This window comes from Microtus pennsylvanicus, chromosome 3, assembly GCF_037038515.1.
Source record: "Microtus pennsylvanicus isolate mMicPen1 chromosome 3, mMicPen1.hap1, whole genome shotgun sequence".
Classification (NCBI taxonomy): domain Eukaryota; kingdom Metazoa; phylum Chordata; class Mammalia; order Rodentia; family Cricetidae; genus Microtus; species Microtus pennsylvanicus.
The window spans coordinates 19629464-19651661 of record NC_134581.1 but is presented as its reverse complement, the minus strand read 5'-3'; the positions used below and the strand labels follow the sequence as shown (position 1 = coordinate 19651661).

At 42.1% G+C, this 22198-nt stretch overlaps 1 protein-coding gene across 1 annotated transcript in view; it reads left to right on the top strand.

Moving 5' to 3' along the window:
• Positions 1 to 36: 36 nt before the first annotated feature.
• Positions 37 to 22198, top strand: part of Acad11 (acyl-CoA dehydrogenase family member 11) — a 74881-nt gene continuing 52719 nt past the window's right edge. Inside the window, exons 1-5 of the mRNA XM_075964816.1 lie at positions 37 to 380; positions 7867 to 7966; positions 9831 to 9956; positions 10509 to 10670; positions 12621 to 12785. Of these exons, the coding sequence (XP_075820931.1) occupies positions 238 to 380; positions 7867 to 7966; positions 9831 to 9956; positions 10509 to 10670; positions 12621 to 12785 (696 nt within the window). The 5' untranslated portion in view covers positions 37 to 237. The remainder of the gene's footprint in view (positions 381 to 7866; positions 7967 to 9830; positions 9957 to 10508; positions 10671 to 12620; positions 12786 to 22198) is intronic.

Genomic DNA, 22198 nt, shown 5'->3' with positions numbered 1-22198 from the left:
CCGCTAAGCCCCGCCCTGGCCACGCCTCTGAGCTCTAAGTGTAGTGCCTACCTCCTGGCTGCCACTCCATTCCGGTGCGCCTCCGCTATGGCTCCCCCAGGCAAAACAGTCCTCAAAACAGTTGCAGTTCTCCTCTAGAACCGCTAAACCAGGTCGCGGCAGGGCCAGCGTCTTGAGTGTCCAGATCTCAAGTCTGTGGATTCTGCTTCTCTGTACCCTGTGACAGCAGTGGCAATCATGGAGATGGATGTCACCAGTGACACCGTGGAAGTGCTGCCCCAGCACAAGTTCGACGTCAGGTCCCTGGAAGCCTATCTGAATCAGTATTTGCCTGGCTTTGGGGCAGAGCCCCGGGCTGTGCTGACTGTTACTCAATACAGGTATCTATCATAGCCTTCGCCTTCAGCTAGAGCAAGTCTGTGCTTGGTGCTTTTCTTCTTTGGGCCCTGGGTGGGTTTCTCATCTGCCCAGTCGCGATTGGTTTCCCTGCAAGGACGCTTCTCCTGTATGGCTTCTCCTTGAATCCCAGGCTAGTCTGAATTAGAAGGCAGTAGTAGAGGCAGTGTCCATTGTGCAATGCAATCTTGTTAAGGACTAAAATCGTTTGCCTAATTGACTGAGATGGATGAAGCTGGACACTTTTGAAGAAAAAGATGCTTTCTGTGACCTTTTGTGCTACAATCTGAAGATTATTTTCTGGAAGACTGGTGCCATTTTAATTGACCGTAGTCACTTGAGACTAGGTTAATAACACCACTTGAAGTATTTAGGCCCAAGTTCTTGAAAGAAGGGAATTAAATTGGATGAGATGACCCTGAGGTTGCCTTTCCCCACTGGCAAGTGAATCTGACTTTAATCTGATGTTTTGCAATAAATAGTTTTCATTTTTATATGATTCCAGTGTAAAACCATTTTATATGGTTCCATTATAAAACCATTTTATATGATTTTATGATGGTCCCAGTCAATTGTGTGTGGCCTTTTTCTCTGGGGATTTAACTGTAACATAAATTCTGAAACCAAAGTTTCTTTCTTATAATTTGCCCGATCCCATTTGTCTTGGTAAGGAAATCTTGAAGTATGATGAAGTAATGTAGGTGAGAGGGCTTGAGCATTGACATATCTGTATAGAGGTGAAATAAGGAATAGTTGACACTTGTGCTTTGTGTTTTAAACAGACTGAAACAGGTCAAAGTTTAAATTTCAGTGGTTAGTCCAGTCCATGTGGAATTTGGCCAGCTTGTTATCTGACCATCCCATCCTGCTCTGAGATAAAGGTCATTTATTCTCAGGCTAATGTGGTCCTGTATTATCTTGAAAGTAATTCTCAATTAAGTTGATATTCATCAAAATCATGGTCTTGAAATGAAATTAGGTGTGAAACAGAACTTATTTCTGAAACCAAGTCTGGTGCTACTGGCTTTAATCCCAACACTTGGAGGCCAAGGAAGGATGATAGTAAGGTCAGCTCAGACTATGTAGTGATCACAGGTCTCAAAAACCGCTTTTCCAGAACCGTTATATAGGCTTGGTTTAACATACATGCATGGAAGTACAGATTCAACACAGAAGACACATTCATTTCCCTAGATGAAAACATTTTAAAATTAAAAATATACTAGGCCACAAATGTATCAAAAAATCTTTTTGAACTTTGGGCCAGTGAGATGGCTTATCAGGTATGCACCTACTGCCAAGCCTGATGCCCTGCGGTCAGTCCTTAGAAACCGCAGTGTAGAAGGAGAGAGCCAGTTCCCGAAAGTTGTCCTCTGACCTCCACATGTGTCCCCACATAAGTAAATACAAAAACCCACACCTTTTCACAATATAAGGACAAGCTTTTTAACAGGACAAAAACAGCAAACAAATACCATGTAGAAAGTAATGTTCATATGCTGGTGAGCCAATGAGCAACATGGTAATAGTTTGTTAAGATAAATATATACACCGCCTGCATTTCTATATCTTAGCAACAGTCAGAGTATGACATTCAAAAAGCTCTGATAAGAACATGTTTTAAAAAAAAACCAATTACCTAAACACCAGGCTAATAGGTATGCAAGACCTTTATATAGAACATGACAAAGCCTTATTAGGAATTTTTCAAGAACTTTAGAAATTTAGAAATAACATACATGAAGAGGAAAAATCAGTACTGTAATTTTTCCCAACTGATCTAGTATAGGTTCAAACAATGCCAATGAAAATCCTCTGTTTTTCTCTAATTAAAAAAAAACTTCTAAATTTTCTGCAAAAGACCAAAGGGTTAATAGAAACACTCCTAATGAGAAACAAAATGGGAGGTTTGGATTAAGTAGCATAGTATTAGCACACAAGTGATTAACTGTGTCGGTGAGGCAAGGTTCACAAAGGACCCATGTTTATAGAACTGGTGTGAGAATGTTGACTCAGAATCAGCGTGGGAGAAATGGGAAGAGACATAGAAAAAGGCTTTTCAGGGGCTTGTGGTGAGAAAACTATTATCCCTATGAAAAATTGCTGGAGTCTACCTCAGTAAATAGAGTGCCCCCTGGCATGGATGAAACTAAGTGTTTAACCCCAGTGCCACATAAACCAGGGACAGTTTGTGGTGCAAACCTGCAGTCCTAGCACAGAGAGATAAAGACAACAAGAGTGGGCGTTCAAAGCCACCCTTAAACAACTTCACACAATTGTCCTCTGACCTGCATGTTCACACACATCAGGTACGTGCATGGTTAAGATACGAGACCTTAAAGACTCGTTAAAGTATGAGTCACTGTAACTGCCTTAACCAACCCTTTGACATTATTCTGTAAAACTGAGATTGAGAAAACATGCATGCCCTTTGCCCCAGTGATCATTATTTCTTAGAATCAAGAAAGTATTTTTACCAGGCTATCAAGAAGTCATCTACAGACTATCCATCGTGTTGCTTATAATAGAACAACTTTAAAACGATAATATGAGTAAAATGAAAGAATAAATTGCCCATGTGCATAGTGGACTGCAATACATTAGTGAAAATGATTCCCCCACAGCTGTACATAACATATAAAAGCAAGGGACAAATATAGAGCATGTGGCTTAAGGAGTTAAACTTCAAGAGAACAATAAGCATGAAATTCAAGGCAGAGCTACTCAAAGGTCTGGTAATTTCTTCAAGATAGAATATGGCTTTGTTTGCTGTAGCTATTCTGTGCCTTCTAGGTTTTGTAAACATTCTTTTTAGTTATGCAAAAATCTTAGCTTTCAAATATTAAGTCATTTTGGGAATATAAAATATAGTTAAACAGCAATGTAAACATTACATAGCTTGACAAAATAAGCTGGGTGGTGGTGGTGCACACCTTTAATCCTAGCACTTGGGAGGCAAAGGCAGGTGGATCTCTGTACATTCGAGTCCAGCCTGGTCTACAGAGCGAGTTCCAAAACAGCCAGAGCTATATAAAGAAACCCTGTCTCAAAAATAAAAACCTTCTGTCTTGTAGCATTGTGCCTAATGTGTATCTAGCTCTGTTGTTGGTCTTCAGCATGCTCCACTCTACATGAAGCAGAGAGACAATAGACATGAATGATTTCTAAGTATTATTTGCAGGTTTATGCTATTTGCAGTGTTATGGGGTGCAGAAGATGTTGAGGACAAAGCAGGAAGGCTACATTGAAAAGGAAGCAGCCCACAAAGACTAGAAGGGGTTGAGGAGGACCATGGAAGCTTTCAAGGCACAGGGGACCACTGAAGCAAAGGCCAGGTATGGGGAGTGTGGCTCATGTGTCAAGGAACACAGATTAAGTACTGTAAGCAGGGGTAACAGAAGCCCTGTCGATAGCCATAGGGACTTTGCCCTTCACTTTGAGTTGAAGTGGGGAAAATTGGAGATTTTTGAGTATAGGAGGAAATAATTTGCTGTCCTTATTGTTTTCAGCAGAAACTCTGCTGTGTTGAGTTTGGATGGAGAGAGCAAAGTTGGAAACAAAAGCAGTATGTTAGAGTTCCAGCAGAGGCGTTTGTGGTACAGGCCAGGGTGGCGGGGTAAACCAGGTGAGAGGAGATCAGATCACAGTCTAGGTAGATTTAGAAAGAGCGGCTAATAATTAGATGCGGGTTAGGAAAGGGAGAGATGTAGTTGTTCTCGTTTTGCCGTGCTGCCTGAGCATGGGGTCATCATGAGCTAAAACAAAGGTAAACATAAAAGATGTCGCGGTTTGAGGGATAATGTCCCTGCAGGCTTATGCTTTGAACTCTTGGCCCCTAGCTGGTGGAGCTTCTTCAGTGGTTGGTAGAACTGAAGCAGGCAAATGTAGGCAAGACTTAGCCACTTGGCACTCTGAGTGGAGACCCCCTTTCTAATCATGTTCTTAGCACCTGGGAGCCCTATCTGAATAAAGCTGCATGGACCTTCTGCTCCAAACAAGGCAGTAGGTCACTCCTGCTTCGAGAACTCCTGGGTGACTGGCATTTTTTGTTTGGTGTCCATTCGTGTGTGTCTTGGAACATATTGAAAATATCCTGGAACTAGATGCAAAAGGCCAATCTGGTCTGCGTTCGTCTTAGGGGTATAAATAGTAAAGCGAATTGTGTTCTCTGGTAAACTTTTAGACTTGTATTTACCGTCTTATGCCTATGCTTGGTTAGGCATGTGTATGAATAAAATCAGGTTCTTCGTGGGAAAGGACATTCACAATAAGCACTTACATAACCCAAGCCTGTCAATCAAAAGCAAAGCGCCCACATTATGCCCCTTAGCAACTAACTCTTCCTTCTCCTGGATCCCATGGAAGAAAGTCCCAAAGAATAACCACTGCTTTGTGGCATTCTTGCTCAAGTAGCCCACCATTTCTCTGTATTAGGCCCAGCGCCATCTCTTTACATCAAACTTCTTGGACCTTGACATTGATGTGTGCTTTTTCAGTTTTTGTGGGTAAGACACCCCATACCTGGAAGCACCCAGACCACTGACAACAGAACCCTTGGGACTTGTGGCTTAGCTTATAGAAGTGGGGTGTAGGGGACAGGCCTTGACGGTCGTGTGTGCTTCTGATGCCACCTGGAGCTCTCTGCTTCCTGGTTTGCTGAGAAGTGGGAAGCAACTGCTGCAATCTCTTGGCACCATAGACTGAACCACTTTGACATGCTTTCCCCCATTGAGACAGACCATATACCCTGAAACTGGGAGCCCCCCCAAAAGTGTTTTTCTGTGTATTGCTTCTGGCTGACACTTTATCATAGTGATGAGAAATGCTAGTCCCACGGAGGAAATGTGAAGGCAGTTCTGTGCTGTGACTTTGAGGATGGTTCCTAGACACTTCAGTGAATACATCGGAGTGACCAACTGGATATAGATCAGGGCAGAGGCCTTGTCTAGGCATAGGTTTGAGAGCTGATAGAGAAGGCATTGGAAACCACAATGCAGAAAGGCTTACTTGGAAAAAGAGTCTAAATAAATTGGAGGTTTGGGGTTCCAGCCACAGCACCCCAGTAATAAGAAGTTGGAGAGTTAAAGGGAGAAGGAGTGGCCAGATGGTAAAAGAGTGTCATGGATTGTGCTAGTGATCTTGAGAAGGCAATATCAGTGGAAAGATGGGGAAGGAAGCTTGATTGGAGTGGTTGATTAAGACAGTTGCAGTGGAGAGGGATGAAGAGGGGCCAAGAAAAGGTTTCGGGAAAAACCAAATAACCAGTGATTAAGAATTTGTGCAAGAGAAGATTCTAGAGCAAAGACCTCGAGAAGGAAAAAAAAAAGCTCTGGAGGAAAAGTTATCTTGTTGGTCAGAAACCAGGCTTCACCTACAGTTCTGATAGAAAGGTATCCTGGATGTCAGAAGCCAGGCTTTACCTGTAGCTGTGAAGGGAATGGTATCCTAACAGTCGGAAGCCAGACTATACCTGCAGCTTTGATGGAAAGGTATCCTAGCAGTCGGAAGCCAGGCTTCACCTACAGTTCTGATGGAAAGGTATCCTGGCTATGTTCGGGTGGGGGTGGTTTCACTGCAGGAATGTAGCAATCCTGCTCCTGTCCGAGAAAGCTCTTACAGCCCAGCTCTGCTCCACCCTGCTGGGAGAGTTTCCCCACAGATATGCCCATTGCTTGTCTGCTCCTGCTCCACTCAGGGAGTTTCCCAGCAGAGATGCCCATGGCTTCCTTGCTCCAGCGAAAGTTGTTACTTCTCTGCCCCGCTCCACTCTGGCAAAAGAAGATTTTCACTCAAAACTCATTCAGGAGTGGCCACCTCTGCCGGGGTGGAAAAAGGCAGCTGCCAACTGAACAGGCACAGGCTTATATGGGGCTTCTTAGGGGCAGTTTTTCCCAGGGTGGAGATTTTCAGGGTGGGACTTGGTTGGATTCCAATCCCTGAGTTTGTATAAGCTCAGAAATGAGCTGGTTTTTCTGCTTAGGGATTGATTGGTTTTGTGCTCAGTTGGTCAAGGGCAGAATGTTTCTTTGACTCTGGTTTCAGGGCCAACGTAAGTGTGTGTGTGTGTGTGTGTGTGTGTGTGTGTGTGTTGGCTCTAGCTTCAGGGTCAGAGGGTGTTTCTTTGGCTCTGGTTTCAGGGCCAACATGTATTTTTTCACTGGCTCTGGTTTCAGGGCCAGGGTGTTTGGTTTTTGGCTGACCCTTTCTCCCTACACCTTTACCCCCTGAACCATCTCTCCTGCCCCGTGTCACTGTCTTGAGGAGCTATCCCTGGACTGTCAGAGCCTCCTTTGGCCTGAATGTTGTATCCAAGATGACACTTAGCCAATTTCAGGAAAGTAACACCTGCACCTTATTTGCTTCAGACAAGACAACTCTCAGGTGGTGAACTGTGCAGAGTTCACCTCATGTCCAACTCCCACGTTACACCCATGGGTCAGGCTGAAGCTACCCACTAAGTAACTTTGTCTAGCAGTGTACCCTTGCGTGGCTTCCTCCCCTCCCCGAGATCTGCCTTGCCCCCTTCTGTGTGGGGATATAATGAGAGGCACCATTTATAAGGAAGCAGATCATCGCTGCACACCAAGTCTGCTGGCCCCTCCGCTGTGGGCCTCTGAGACTGTAGAACCATGAGAAGTAAGCTTTTGCAGTTTATAAACTACCCAGCCTATGGTGTTTTGTTTATTGGCACACGCAGACTATGGAAGGCTTCTCAACCAGGATAGGACCCACACACTCACCCTTTGCTCCTCACCTGTCGCTGCAGGGGTACAGGAGACGAAGAACAAACCCTACATGTCTGATGGGTTACTACAAGAACTCTGAAGAAATTCATATGATTCTCTCCTGTCTGTATGATATAACTTATATTTATTTGCTTCTAAGAGGGTAAGGGTGGCATATTAGGGTCTTGTGATATTAATGGATAGCCAGGATTTTATCAAAATAACCCATCCTAGCTGCCTACCTAAACAGAAGGATTCAGTTCTTATCAATAGTCAAAGTACCATGTCTTACAACAGACTTCAACAATTTCTTTAGCACCAGATATCTGTTCAAGTTCTTAACTCAAGTTCTATGAGCTCAGTGGTTTGTACCCTGAGGTCATCAGTGCTTCCCCACTGCTGGGGTCCTGCTGGGTGGGGTGGGGAGATTTAACCAGTGCTGTGTTGAGGTGGTGATAGTCCCCAGTGCAGGGGGGCTTCTGCATTTGTTTCCTTACTTTTGTCTCTGTCAGAACTGGAGGAGGCATTTCTCCTGTTGCGTTTGCAGAGTCCTCAGCTGCCAGCAGGCTGCCATCTATTTAGTGTCACCACGAACTCGCCCTCCTCCAGCTGCTCGGGGCACCCTGGGGCCAGCCCAGCCTTGGGATACATTTATGTTTGTCTCTGGTCTTTGCTGACATTTCAGTAGGATTTCAGAAGGAAGGAGACAGTTTAAAATTGACCTTTTAAAAACCTTTTTCTCTAGATCAGGACAGTCCAACCCAACCTTTTTCCTCCAGAAAGGACCTCAAGCCTATGTTCTCAGGAAGAAACCACCGGGCTCTCTTCTCCCCAAAGCACATAAGGTAAGGCACAGACACACAGCGAGCAGTTCTTCCACCACAAGAAACTCCCTCTGAAAAACACAACTGCCATTCAAACTGCATTTGAAAGTCTTCTCAGGACTGGAGAGATGGCTCAGAGGTTAAGAGCAGTGGCTATTTTTCCAGGAGTCCTGAGTTAAATTCCCAGCAACCACATGGTGGCTCACGACCATCTCTATGAGATCTTTCACCCTCTTCTGGCCTGCAGGCATACACACAGGCAGAACACTGTATACATAATAAATAGATAGATAGATAGATAGATAGATAGATAGATAGATAGATAGATAGATAGATAAGAAAGAAGGTCTTCTCACCATTACTGACTAGTGGAAATGCACTTCTCTTTTAATTAAATATTCGCTCCATTTGTACACCCTCCTGTTTGAAAAAGGGTGAAACCTAAAGGTGTGTTGAGGCTGTCACCCTGAACCCCTCCAGGTCTCCTGTGGGCTTCATTCTTCCCTGTGGATATGATCATTGCTACTCATGTCTAGATGATCTGTGTTCCCTACAGACAACAAGTGTCTGTAATGACAATCTTTGCCCGACGAGTTACTATAATGTATTTGCTGTGGACATCTTATAATCATTCAGTGGTGTAAAAATGACATCAGCAATCATTTATAAAAGACTCATCAGGGAGAACTATAAAAAGTTTGTTACAAATTAAATTTTCTAATTATTCTGAGTTGTTCATTACCTAATAATATCTACATAGACCAAGTTATCATACTGTTGTTGGGGTTTCTGTCCTGCCTGGTTCCTGCAGTCGTTAAGTCCCAAAGAAATCACACAGAGGTCTACATTAGTTATAAACTGATTGGCCCATTAGCTCAGGCTTCTTATTAACTCTTATAACTTATATTAACCCATTATTCTTAGCCACGTGGCTTGGTACCTTTTTCGACTCAGCAGTCACATCTTGCTTGTTCTGTGGCTGGGTCAGGACTGCAGAGGAATGGGCTTCCTTCTTCCCAGAATTCTCCTATTCTCCTTGACCTACCTCTACTTCCTGTCTGGTTGTCCCACCTATACTTCCTGCCTGGCTACTGGCCAATCAGCATTTATTTAAAATATAATTGACAGAATACAGACCATTGTCCCACACCATCATACTATATTTTATAAATACATACAAACACAACTTATCAGTTAATTTCTAAAGTAAATTTTCCTTTTTTTTTTCAAAAACAGGAATTATCTTGGGATAGTTAGAGAACAGGAGAGGACATAGATCCAAGTGCTGGAGAACATTCTAAGTACTCTATGTGTGTAGATGGTGCTGTAATCATGTGCTTTTGTTTATTTCTTTGTTTTCCAAGACAGGGATCCCTACAACAGGCCATGTACCTGTAAGGGTCCCCATGCTCCCTCCTTAGAAGCATGCTTCTCCCTTGATGTCTAACAGGGATGGGTGATTTTTTTTTTTGTTCCCACAATCAACACCCACCTCTCCCAGCTCTTATTTCTGACTAGAGGAAACCCATCTTGAGCCTCTTGAGAAGTGTGAAGGGAGAGCCAGCAAGCAGGGAACAGCAAGGGGAACAGAAGGATTCTCTAACAAAACCTGTGAAATACAGCCAGACCGTTACCCTCATGCTACGAGAGCCAGTACTGAGCCCTATGCAAATGCCTGTCCTTTCACCCCCATTAAATGGTCATGCTTTAGGGCTTCCTACTTTGTAACTGTACTGATCGAACGAGTGTCCTCTGAACAGGGAACTGTTACTGTCAGCCCTGGGTTAGTCACTGGCGCAGTTTTGTAACTGATAACCTTAGTTGCGATTAGCTCACATATAGTTATAAAATTTCTGTGTTTCTGATTTTTAATAATCCTATCTAGATTGATAGAGAATTCAGAGTCCAGAAAGCCTTGTTTTCCATTGGATTCCCTGTTCCCGAGCCTCTACTGTACTGCAGTGATGCTTCCATCATAGGAACGGAATTTTACGTGATGCAGCATGTGCAGGTGAGTTCACAGTCTTACCCGGTTGTTGTTTTTTCAATTGTGGGGCTAATTACAGCATGACATTAGTTGAATGTTATTATAGTCATAGCTGATGTTGTTTGCTCCACTTTTTAGTACAGTTCCTTTCCAAGGGCTTACAGTTTTGTTTCAAGTACATACAAAGAGGGAGAACAGAAATGGACTAGGAACAAATTTAGTAAGTAGCTCTCGATAACTTGTTCTTAAACACTCCTCTAGGTGTCAGTAAAGAGCTACCCACAATGGCAGTAGCCAAACAGGAAGGCAGATTATGTATGCAAGTGTGTGGCGGAGAGGCTCTTCCACATAGAAAGAGCAAGTCATTGAGATCAAATTCAAATTGTTTTTTAACTTAGAGATGTGGGTTATAACCAGTTTGAAGCCTTCAGGTTCATCCTGGCATGTTCTTGTATTTTGCCTTTGGCATGTAGCCTCTTACATATTTCACAAGTAAAGCTATGCCTATCATACTCTATACAGTGTATGTTTTGCTTGTCAGCTATTTCAACTGGCCATTGTGATCACATTTGATAGGGTCGCATCTTTCGTGATTTTTCAATTCCCGGAGTTAGCCCAGCAGAACGCGCAGCTATATACGTGTCTATGGTAGAAACCTTGGCGTGGCTCCATTCTCTGAATGTGAAGTCACTGCGGCTAGACGGATATGGTTATGGAGCCGGGTACTGCAAAAGACAGGTAAGCTGTCTACATTAGAATGTACGTCAAGCTCCCAGAAATAATACGCTGTAAGTGGCTAGTCACAGTACACCCCGTTATTGTGTGGCTCTCTGAAATCCTGCCATTTTAACATCATACTTGGTAATATATCCAGATATATTTTAGCATGAAATAATGTTGTTGTTGTTGTTGTTATTGTTGGTAGTGATGGTGATGGTGTGTGTGTGTGTGTGTGTGTGTGTGTGTTTTGAGCGGGTGTACATGTGTGTGCAGATATACATGTAAGTGTGTGCACATGGATGTGGAATAGAGGCCAGAGATCAACCTCAGGTGTCATACTCAAGAGCCACCCACCTATGTTTTTGAGACAAGGTCTCTCATTGGTTGACCTGGAACTTCCTAGTTAGTTCAACTGGCCAGTGAGCTTCAGGGTCCTCCTGTGTCTACACCTCAGTTCTAGAACTCCAAGCATGTACCACCACACCTGGCTGGCTTTCTTCGTCTTCCTTCTTCCCTCCCTTCTATTTTCTCTTCATGTAGATTCTGGGGATCGTGCTCAGGTCCCCCGATGGCCCGGCAAGCCCTTTACTGTCTGCGCCATTTCCCCAGACTCTGACTTTATTTTTTAGTTAACTTTTGTTCAGTAAGAGCTTCTGTTTTAGCTCTTCCCTTGGTTTGTCAATGGATTTTCTACTTGGTTTTGTCTCTCTGAGTTGGGCAAAGCAAATATGTCATGTGTTTAATACTTGTGAAATACTTTTTTGAATATCAAGAAAGCAGAAATAGATTTTTGCCCTAAAGAAAGTTGTGGTCATTTTTGAGAGACCCATTCATGAATCGTATATAAACGAAGCTGAGAAATGGGCTATTTCCCTGAGTGTATTACCTGTTTGAAAATTGTTCATTGTTCATCCCAAGAACTGCACGTCCAAGGCATAGAGATTGACATGCCTTTGCTTGGATGGGAAAAACTCTTTAGGCAAGAAATAACATAGAGTGCTAAGAACAAGATGGTGACTCTTGCCCTCAAATACAAGTGAGACCAGCTATGTATGGGCTGCATTCCTTATTTATCCTTTGAGGGTAGGGTGGGGAGAGTCAGAGTATATTCGCTATGTATTGTGTCGCAGGCTAAGTGAGCTGTGGACATTCTCTTTTTTAACTCTCTGCAAACCTCACAAGACATAAGTCTTATCCTCATATTGCAGATGAGGGCTCTGAGGTTTACACTGACCCAATAATACACAGGTAAGTACTTAGACATAATATAAACCTCAGTCAGTGAGACCCCATTGTTGAAGACCTTTGCTGTGTTGTGCTAAATTGAGCAGACGTACATTGGGCAATGGAGAGAGAGGAACAGCTCATAATGTGATCTTCTTTGTAGAGGACTCTGAGAATAGGTGGATTTTGTTTGCACTTAATTCTCTGAGCAATACAAAGTCTGATCGTTTTAAAATACCTGTACATTTAAAATACTCTGTGGGTGTAGGAAAGGATGTTAAATGGGAAAATTTCTGTCTAGCCTTCAGGTCCCCCTTTCAGAAAGAAACTGTGTGTGTGTTTGTCTGTCTGTCTGTATGTATGTATGTATGTCTGGTCTCTCTCTCTGTGTATGTGTGTCTGTCTGTCTGTCTGTCTGGTCTCTGTGTGTGTGTGTGTGTGTGTGTGTGTGTGGTTTGTACGCACCTCGTTACTACATGAGAACCATTCCTGACAGCTATACCAGCATTTATATTTCTTGTCTGATAAAGGCCTAGGCCAGTAAAATGGAGCTAGGGGGAAAGAAACTTAAGTGTTCAGGATTTTAGGCTTTCAGAAGTGTTTCAGGCTTCAGGAATTTCAGCTGGCGAATGTTTTGTTAAGTGTTTAGGAGTGAAGTGGACTTTGGCACAGGAGAACTTGTTTTAGAGTCACTGGCTCCCACATTTTATCTTTACTTCTGCCACTTTCTCATTTGTCATTCAGATATCCACCTGGACCAATCAGTACCAGGCTGCGGCCCATCAGGACATCCCGGCCATGGACCAGCTCTCCAAGTGGCTAATGAAGAACTTGCCAGATAGTGACAGCGAGGAGAGCCTGATTCACGGAGACTTCAAGCTGGATAATATAGTTTTCCACCCCAAAGAGGTAGTCAGCTGTGTTTGTGATGTGTTGCTTAGGTCTGACCTGAGTCTCCAGAAGGAAAATGTCCCTCAGCTACCCCCCAGAGTGCTAATGGAGCCCAGATCAGTCTGTTCCTCCCCACAGCGCAGACTGTCTCCAACTTAAAGCCTCTGAAAATGAGTCCTGCAGATTTTATAGCATAGGATCCTGTCTGCTTTGGGACTGGTCTTAGTATCACAGCCATCGCGTAAGCCGGACTTGGAAGCTGCCCTGTGTCACTCTTGTCAAAGATTTCGGTCTACTGAAAGTGCTTAGCTTGCTCACATTCTAGCCCTTCCTTCCAGTTCCCTAACATTGCTTTGAGTTCTTCTGTCCTGTGTCATGAGAATCTTTTATTTGTTTAGTATAAACTCAGGGAGAAATCCCAGGCGCCCCCTTGGGGCTTGCATCAAGGAGTTACGTGAGATTAACCTAACCTTTCTCTGTGTAAATACGCACAGTGCTGCTTTGGGTCAAACCCAAACAAATGAGTATTTATAGTTTCCCAAGTCTTACTTCTTAGAGGAAGATTTTCTAAGCTGATTAATTTTCTCAGTGTTAAGTGTTTGTAGGACTTGTATTGCACATGTCCAGGGTTTCTTACTTCCTAGCTCTTCCCTTTAGGAAGAGTACAGGGAGAAAATACTATATAAATTATATGACAGGCATAATTAAAATTAGAACTACATTAACTGACTTTTTTTTTTTTTGATTTTTCGAGACAGGGTTTCTCTGTAGCTTTTGGTTCCTGTCCTGGAACTAGCTCTTGTAGACCAGGCTGGCCTCGAACTCACAGAAATCCGCCTGCCTCTGCCTCCCGAGTGCTGGGATTAAAGGCGTGCGCCACCACCGCCCGGCCATTAACTGACTTTTATAAACACATATAAGCATATTTTCCAGCAGGACAGTTAAGTTTTCTTAGAGAAACCAGCTTGGATGTGGTTTTATAGCCCCTATCTATCTTACAGGAGGGATATAGCCTGACAGCTAATAGAAGCTGAAGTAGCCTAGTTTGAAAATAAATTTAGGATACCTGATCTACTGAGCATTGTTGTTAAGCAGTACAGTCCTCTCTAGAATGTCAGTTGCTTACCTGTGTGTGGTGTATGTCTGCCCAGCATGACGAGAAAGTGCAATGCCTCAGATTGCTAGCAGGAAAGATGAAAAAAGTGTGGTTTATACCGAGTATAAATGATCTCCGTGCCACTTTACAGTCAGAAAACCATTGTCTAACCATCAAATGTAGTGTGTGTGTGTGTGTGTGTGTGTGTGTGTGTGTGAGAGAGAGAGAGAGAGAGAGAGAGAGAGAGAGAGAGAGAGAGAGAGAGTCTTAGGCATATACCAGACATTTCTGAGAAGGTTAGGGAAAAAGACGCTCACATACTCTCTTGATGGTTTCTTTCAAACCTTTTCTTTAGTCTTACTTTGCTAGTCTCTATTCCTTCTCTCATTCTTGATGGTTTCCTTCTAACTCTATCTTTCTTGATATTTTTCTTCTTACTCATTTTAACTCCTTATCTTTTCTTAATGTTTCCTTTCTAACTCTAATTGTTGATGTTTTCCTTCTAACCCATTTTAACTCTTTCTAATTCTATCTCTATTCTTTCCCTTACAGCTTATATACCCAGAAAAATCTTTCAGGCAATATAAAAATTACAACTCTGCTTTTCAAGTGAATGATTTCAAGTAAAACCAGCGCATGTCTTCCATGTCCCCCGTATGATTAAACATTACATATTACATTATGTATTACAGGTGAAAAACCAATTATTACACGAACCCAGGTTTATCTATACCCAAGCAACTTGTTACAGATTAACTGTGGGGGCAAGCAAGGTGTTCTGGTCAGGTATTTTATTGACAGGTTGCACTTTGCAGTTACAAAGAAAGGGCCAATTACTTTATAATGTTTTATTATCTTGAAAGGTAATCTTATAAGGAATCTTAAAGGAATCACACACCTAAACTTTTATATATAAAAAAGAATCAGTCATCTCTACTTTAAACCTTTGCAGAACATACCAACTCATCAATATTTTTTTATATCAGAAGATTGAGGGCAGAAATGGATATAGGGAAATAATTTTCATCTTTGGTCATCAGCCAATCCTAGCAGGGAAAGTACATCAGCTAGTAACAATTTGGCTACTTTGTGTTTTGACCTCAGCTGTGTCCTTGTGAACTTAGGATTGTTTTCTAAGGTTTCTCATCTCAAAGCTATTATCACAGCGTCTGACCCAATCTGAAGTGATTTTAAAACTTTGTTTCAGCTGATGATTCACACTGAGCCTATGGCTGCATCTCTCAGCATTAAGAGAATTAGGGCCAGCCTGGCTCCTGGGGCTCAGTTGTTTTTCTCAATCATTAACTTGAGCTACAGTCTATGCAGCTTCTTAGGTGAGACTCACAGGCCCTGTGTAGCATTTCCTTGTATTTGTTTTTATTCTTTAAAATTCTGTATAAGCTAACGTTATTATTATCAATTAGACAGTACAGCTTAGCGAGGAATCATCCTCGTAACAATCAATAGGTAAAAATGCCCATTAAAATGGGATTTTCCATGAGATAAACACAGTACATTACAGGCAGCGGGGGTCTCCCCACTCACACTGTGTCAGATACCAGAGAAAGATTACAGTAGCAAACATGTTAAGGCACAGCAGAAGCAAAAGACATTCCCGGGTCTATGGTGTTGGGAGCCTTGTCTAGCCGAGATTGACCTATCAGAGAGTTTCTTCCTGGTGGGCTGACACCTTGAACTTCAGTTACCACCTGCTGCTCCTCTGACACAGCCACCAACGTGTGTGTGTGTGTGTGTGTGTGTGTGTGTGTGTGTGTGTGTGTGTGTGTAACTTTTTATCAATAGCACTAATTTCTGATATTAACTTTGACAGTTTCCCACCTTAAGCTTAGGAAATAAAGCAGTGCTAATTTTGCCCTGGAGAAGTATAACAGCTTATCCCCTAAATCGTCAGAATCTGATCTGTCTTTAATATATATTATTTGATTTATTGATATTTTAGAGCCTGTCTTTCAGTATGCAAGCGTCCTCTATGTTCTGTAACCCTAGGGACTTTTAGTTTTCATTTAAGGCATGCAAGAAAACAATGTTTTTGACTAAGATACTTAAATTTTAGAATTAGTCCTAACATACTGAGTCTGATAGTAAATTATAGTAAATACTAGATTGTTTTCCGCTTCTGTCACTAATCTCTGACTTTAAACCCATTTATTAAAGACACAAAACACCAAACAGGCATCATCTGTCTTCAGAGCAATGAATCAAATGTCTGGGAAGGGTTTGTTTTTAAAAAGAAAGCAATGGGGATCTGGAGGGATGACTGGGCAATTTCTGCACTGTGGCTGCTCTCCCAGAGGACCTGAGCTCAGTTCCCAGCACCCACTTCGGGAAGCCTCCAACCATCTATAATTCCATTTTCAAGGGAGCCAACATCTTCTGGCATCTGTGGGCCCTGCAAACAGGGCACACACATACGTATACACACACTTAAATAAATAAATATAAAAAATAAATCTTGTTTTTTAAAAAAGAAAGCAGATGCAGATTTTATTTATTAAGCTGCAATCCTAATTTGTTAATGTGTATCATTTCCTTTGAATGTTTTCAGGTTATATGATAGTTAGTAAAAAATTTTCTCTTATACATAGTACTCTCATAATCATTAGTTAAACTGAATTTAATCAACTTCTGCCACTAGTAAATAGTGTTACTAATTCTTCGTGGAAGTAACATATGGTGGCAGAATTCAAGTCAGCGAGCACTCCCTTGTTACCAACTCTCCTCTGATGCATTCACAGGAAGGAAATAGGCGCATAAAACACAGGTGGAGAGAAAAATAGCTAAGAAGCAGCACCTGACACAAACTGCCCGGCACGCACTAAAAATGTTGGAATGGGGGGGGGAGTTTATAAGAGACCCTTAATGGCACTGTAACCGTTCTGTAAGGTTTAAGGTTTGTTTTTATGTTTTTGTCATTAGAATACTGTGATTGGGAAATAAAAGAGAAACAGTTTTTGGTGACGAACCTCCCAGGAATGTGTGGGGTAGATCAGAACAAGCTCATTACTCAGCCTAGCACGCACTGTGGTTACTCTGTGCAAGGAGGCACAGTAAAGAAACTGCCAGCATGACTTCTGTTATTAGGGGAAGGTTTCTATTGTGAATAAGAGATAGAAAATATCCAGAGGCAATTGAGAAAATCCACAGAGGAGAGAAAGAAATCGTCTAGGCCCCTATAGCGTTATAGACTTAGGGGCTTGACCAGCAAACAGGCATGTCTCACAGTCCTGCGCTGAGGAACCCAAGATTAAGATGCAGCATCCTCTGGACTTGCACTTGGCCTTCTTCCCAGGTCCTCACATTGCCCCAGGGGTGGGTGGAGAAGGATAAAGAGAACTTCCTTTTCTTCTGTGTAGGCTGAGCCCATCAGGAAGGCCTGTGACCCTAACTAGTAATGCCAGCCCCTGGGGGTAGACTTTAAGCCTGTGACACTGAGGGTTGACAGACAAGCAGCCAGTTCATGGCAGTGGTGAAATCTGATTTCCACCTTAGACCTTCAAACTTAATGCTGCACGGGCTCCCACCCCCTGATCAGCTTCAGTGATCTGAAACAGAAACACCCTATCTGTTATCATGCATACCTTACTCTCTACTCTTAAGAAACACCCTATCTGTTATCATGCATACCTTACTCTCTACTCTTAAGAAACACCCTATCTGTTATCATGCATACCTTACTCTCTACTCTTTTATTTCTTGTTTGTTTAAGACAGGGCATTGAAATGTAGCCCAGGTTAGCCTCGCACTCTTTCTTTGGACTGCCAGCTCCCAAATAATGATATGGAGGGAGACTTTTTATTAATTATAAAGTCTTGCCTTAGCTTAGGCTTTTTCCCAACTAGCACTTTTAACTTCAATTAACCAGTTTCTCTTTATCTGCCTTTTGCCTTGGGGCTTATTGCATTTCTTACTTCTGTATATCTCACCTTCACAGCTTCTCAATGGCTGGCTGGCTGGCTGGCTGGCTGGCTCCTTGTCCCGCGTGTGTGTCCCTCCTTCTCTCCTCCTCCTCTCATTCTTCTTCCCTCTCAAGCCTAGATTTCTCTTCCAATTTATTCTCTGTCCACCAGCCCTGCCAATCCTTCTCCTGCCTAGCTATTGGCCCTTCGGCTCTTACTAGACCAATCAGGTGCCTCAGGCAGGCAAGGTGAAACAGATGCAACTCATCTTTACAAAATTAAACTCACATCCTTTCATTGTTAAACTAATGCAGCAGAAACTAAAGTAACACACCTTCACACAATTAAAGTAATATTCTCTAACAGACAAATGTATCAACTCTTTGCCCAGTTAAAATAATATTCCACAACATATGTCTGTATGCCACATCTGTGCCTGGTACTCATGGAGGTCAAAAAATGGTTTGGGGTCCCCTGGGACTAGAGTTAAAAATGGTTGTGACCTGCCATGTGGATGCTGGGAACCAAACCCAGGTCCTCTAGAAAGGCTGCTTGTACTCTTAACTGCTGAGCCATCTCTCCTGCACCTTCCCGTAGCTCTTTCTACCTCCTTTGAGATGCTGCAGAATTAATTGCTCCTTCTTCAGACTCTGTGATTCCCAGACGACTTCATTTGACTTTTTACCATGGAGGGGCAATGGTCACAATCTGTTATTTCAAAAACTGTTGGCTTTAGAATTTAGTTAATTAAAATACATAGACTGGAGGTATGTATGAAAATTAGAACATTTCCTGAGTATAGGATACTAAATATTTAAACCTTTCATTTATTTTTCTCTGCATAATATCACATGGGCTATAACTTTATATCTTAATCAAATAAGACTTTTTTTTCAGTGCCTCTAGTTTGAACCTAGATCCAGGCAAGCTCGTTACCAATAACCTGTTTCCCATTCCTTTACTTTTTTTTTTTTTGAGACAGCATCTTTACTCTGTCACCTAGGCTCTGATTCAACCATAGATCTGTGTGATGCAGTTTCCACAATAGCCCGCAACACTACAATGATGTGTCTACGTCTTTTCAAAGAATCAAGGGGATAAAGCCACACACGCAGGTACTTGGAGGCTTGGCGCCCCCGACTCACACTGCTGTTTCATCTGACAGTGGATCGTTTCCCTAAGTCATTGTTACAGTCCCCTCGCCTGCCATAGAATAGCATGTGAGGTGACTCTTTCAGAATACAAGTCACATGACGTCATGCCGCTGGATAGAATCCTCTGAATTGAGGTGTCACTCTCTGCTTTTCACCCCCACCTCAGTTATTCCCCCCCCCCCAAGACAGAGTTTCTCTGTGTTACAGTCCTGGTTATACTGAAACTCAGTCTGTAGACCCAACTGGCCTTGAACTCACAGAGCTGAACTCACTTGCCTCTTCCTCCCAAGTGCTGGGATTATAGGTGTGTGCTACCACCACTTGGCCAACCTCAGTGCTTTTAAGTAGGGCATTGCTATTAGTTTGGTGTGTATCGTTTCAAGTTGTAAGTTTATTTGGCAACCTTCAACATTTTTATAAACTATATTTTCTTATCTTGTGGTGAGCTTGGGGCACACATGCCACTGTGTGTGTGTGTGTGTGTGTGTGTGTGTGTGTAGGTCAGAAGACAATTTGAGGGTGTCAGCTCTTTGCTGATTAGTTTATATAACTTACTTTAAAATATGATTGCTGTAATAATATATTTATTTTATAGCTAGATTCATCACCAGAGCAAATGCTTCCTTATACATTCTTTTTTATTTAAAAACAATATTTTTTCAGTTTACATACCAATCCTAGTTCCCCCTTCCTCCCCTCCTCCCACTCCCCACATTTCCCTTCCCCACCCCCCAGCCACTCCTCAAAGAGGGTAAGGCCTCCCATGGAAGTCAACAAAGTCTGACTCATCACTTTGAGGCAGGATCAAGGTCCTCCCTCTATACAAGGCTGAGCAAAGTATTCCTCCAAAGAGAATGGGCTCCAGAAAGCCAGTTCATGCACTAGGGATAAATCTTGTTTGCTTAGGGTCTTAGCTGGAATCAGCCTTATAGATTCCTGGGAATTTCTCTAGGGCCAGGTTTCTGCTAACTGTATAATGGCTCCCACAATTAAGCTATCTCTTTCTTGGCTCTCATCTCTGTCCTTCCTCCATCTCGACTATCCCATTCCCTCAAGTTCTCCTCAACCCTCCTCTTTCCCTTCTACTCTCCCCCCTCCCCCATACTCCCAATTTTGTCAAGGGCATTCAAATTGGAAAAGAAGAAGTCAAATTTTCATTATTTGTAGATAATATATACAAGTGACCCCAAAAGCTCTACCAGAGAACTCCTACAACTGATAAATACCTTCAGTGATGTGGCAGGATATAAGATCAACTCAAAAAAATCAGTAGCCCTCCTTGCTTTTGGTATGATTGCCATTTTTACTATGTTGATCCTTCCTATCCAAGAGCATGGGAGATCCTTCCATTTTCTGATATCTTCTTCAATTTTTTTCTTCAAAGACTTAAAGTTCTTGTCAAATAGGTCTTTCACTTCCTTGGTTAGTGTTACCCCAAGATATTTTATGTTATTTGTGGCTATTGTGAAAGGTGATGTTTCTCTGATTTCCCTCTCACCTTCTTTAACATTTGTGTATAGGAGGGCTACTGATTTTTTTTGAGTTGAATTTGAATGCCCTTGATCTCCTTTTGTTATCTTATTGCTATTGCCAAAACTTCAACAACTATGTTGAAGAGATATAGAGAGAGTAGACAGCCTTGTCTTGTTCCTGATTTTAGTGGATTCTCTGAGTTTCTCTCCATTTAATTTAATGTTGGTTGTCGGCTTACTGTATATTACTTTTATTATATTTAGATATGTTCCTTGTATCCCTGATCTGTACAGGACCTTTATCATGAAGGGCTGTTGGATTTTGTCAAATGCTTTTTCAGCATCTAATGAAATGATCATATGTTTTTTTTCCTTTAAGTTTATTTATATGATGAATTACATTGATAGGTTTTTGTATGTTGAACCAGCCCTGCATCTCTGGATTGAAGTTGACTTGATCATGGTAGATAACTTTTTGATGTGTTCTTGGATTCTATTTGCCAGTATTTTATTGAGTATTTTTGCATCCATGTTCATGAGTGAGATTGGTCTGTAATTCTCTTTCTTGGTTGAGTCCTTGTGTGGTTTTGGTATCAGGGTAACTATAGCCTCATAAAAAGAGTTTGGCAATGTTCCTTTTGTTTCTATTATGTGGAACACTTTGAGGAGTATAGGCATTAGCTCTTCTTGGAAGTTCTGGTAGAATTCTGCACTAAAACCATCTGGCCCTGGGCTTTTTTTGGTTGGGAGGTTTTTGATCATAGCTTCTATTTCCTTGCAGTTTATATGGTTTATTTAAATTACTCACCTAGTCTTGATTTAATTTTAGTATATGATATCTATCTAAAAAATTGTCCATTTCTTTTACATTTTCCAATTTTGTGGAGTACAGGTTTTTTGTAGTATGACCTAATGGTTCTCTGAATTTCCTCAGTGTCTGTTGTTATGTCCCCTTGTCATATAATAATCAAAACACAAAACATACACAATAAAGAAAGAATATTAGCCGGGCAGTGGTGGCACACGCCTTTAATCCCAGCACTCGGGAGGCAGAGGCAGGCAGATCTCTGGGAGTTTGAGGCCAGCCTGGTCTACAAGAGCTAGTTCCAGGACAGGAACCAGAAGGCTACAGAGAAATCCTGTCTCGAAAAAAATCCAAAAAAAAAAGAATATTAATAACTACAAAGGAAAAAGGTCACCTGTTTGACTGTTTTTTCTTGGTTTTCTTTAAGGGATTTATTAATTTCTTCCAATTTTTTTGTCTGTCTTTTCCTCCATTTCTTTAAGGGAGTTTTTCATTTCCTCTTTAAAGATCTCCATCATTTTCATAAAGTTACGTTTAAAGTCATTTTCTTAGCTTCTTCTGGATTAGGATGATCAAGTCTTCCTGTTGTGTGACCACTGGGTTCTATTGTTATCATGTTGCTTTTTAGGTTGTTGGAGGAATTCTTGCATTGTTACCTACCCATCTTTTCCTTCAAATGAGGCCAGCAGTGTCTTTGCATCTTGTTCCAATCTTTCCAGTGGCTGTCTGAGTGTTCGGGAGTTTTTCTTGGTCTGCTCTGTACTGTCAATGTCTGTCTCAGAACGCCTCTGAGGTCTCTATAAGCCTTCTCTCTTGGTCTTCTCTCCTGGTTCATTCTCTGGGTGCTCTCTCTTGGTCCCCTCAGTGTTGTAGCAAGCTCTTTGTTCCCTCAGTATTGGAGCAAGCTCTCAGCTCTTAGGCAGGGTGTTGCTAGTAACTTGGGGGGGGGGGGGGTCCAGTGGATAAGGTTTTTGGGAAATCCTATTC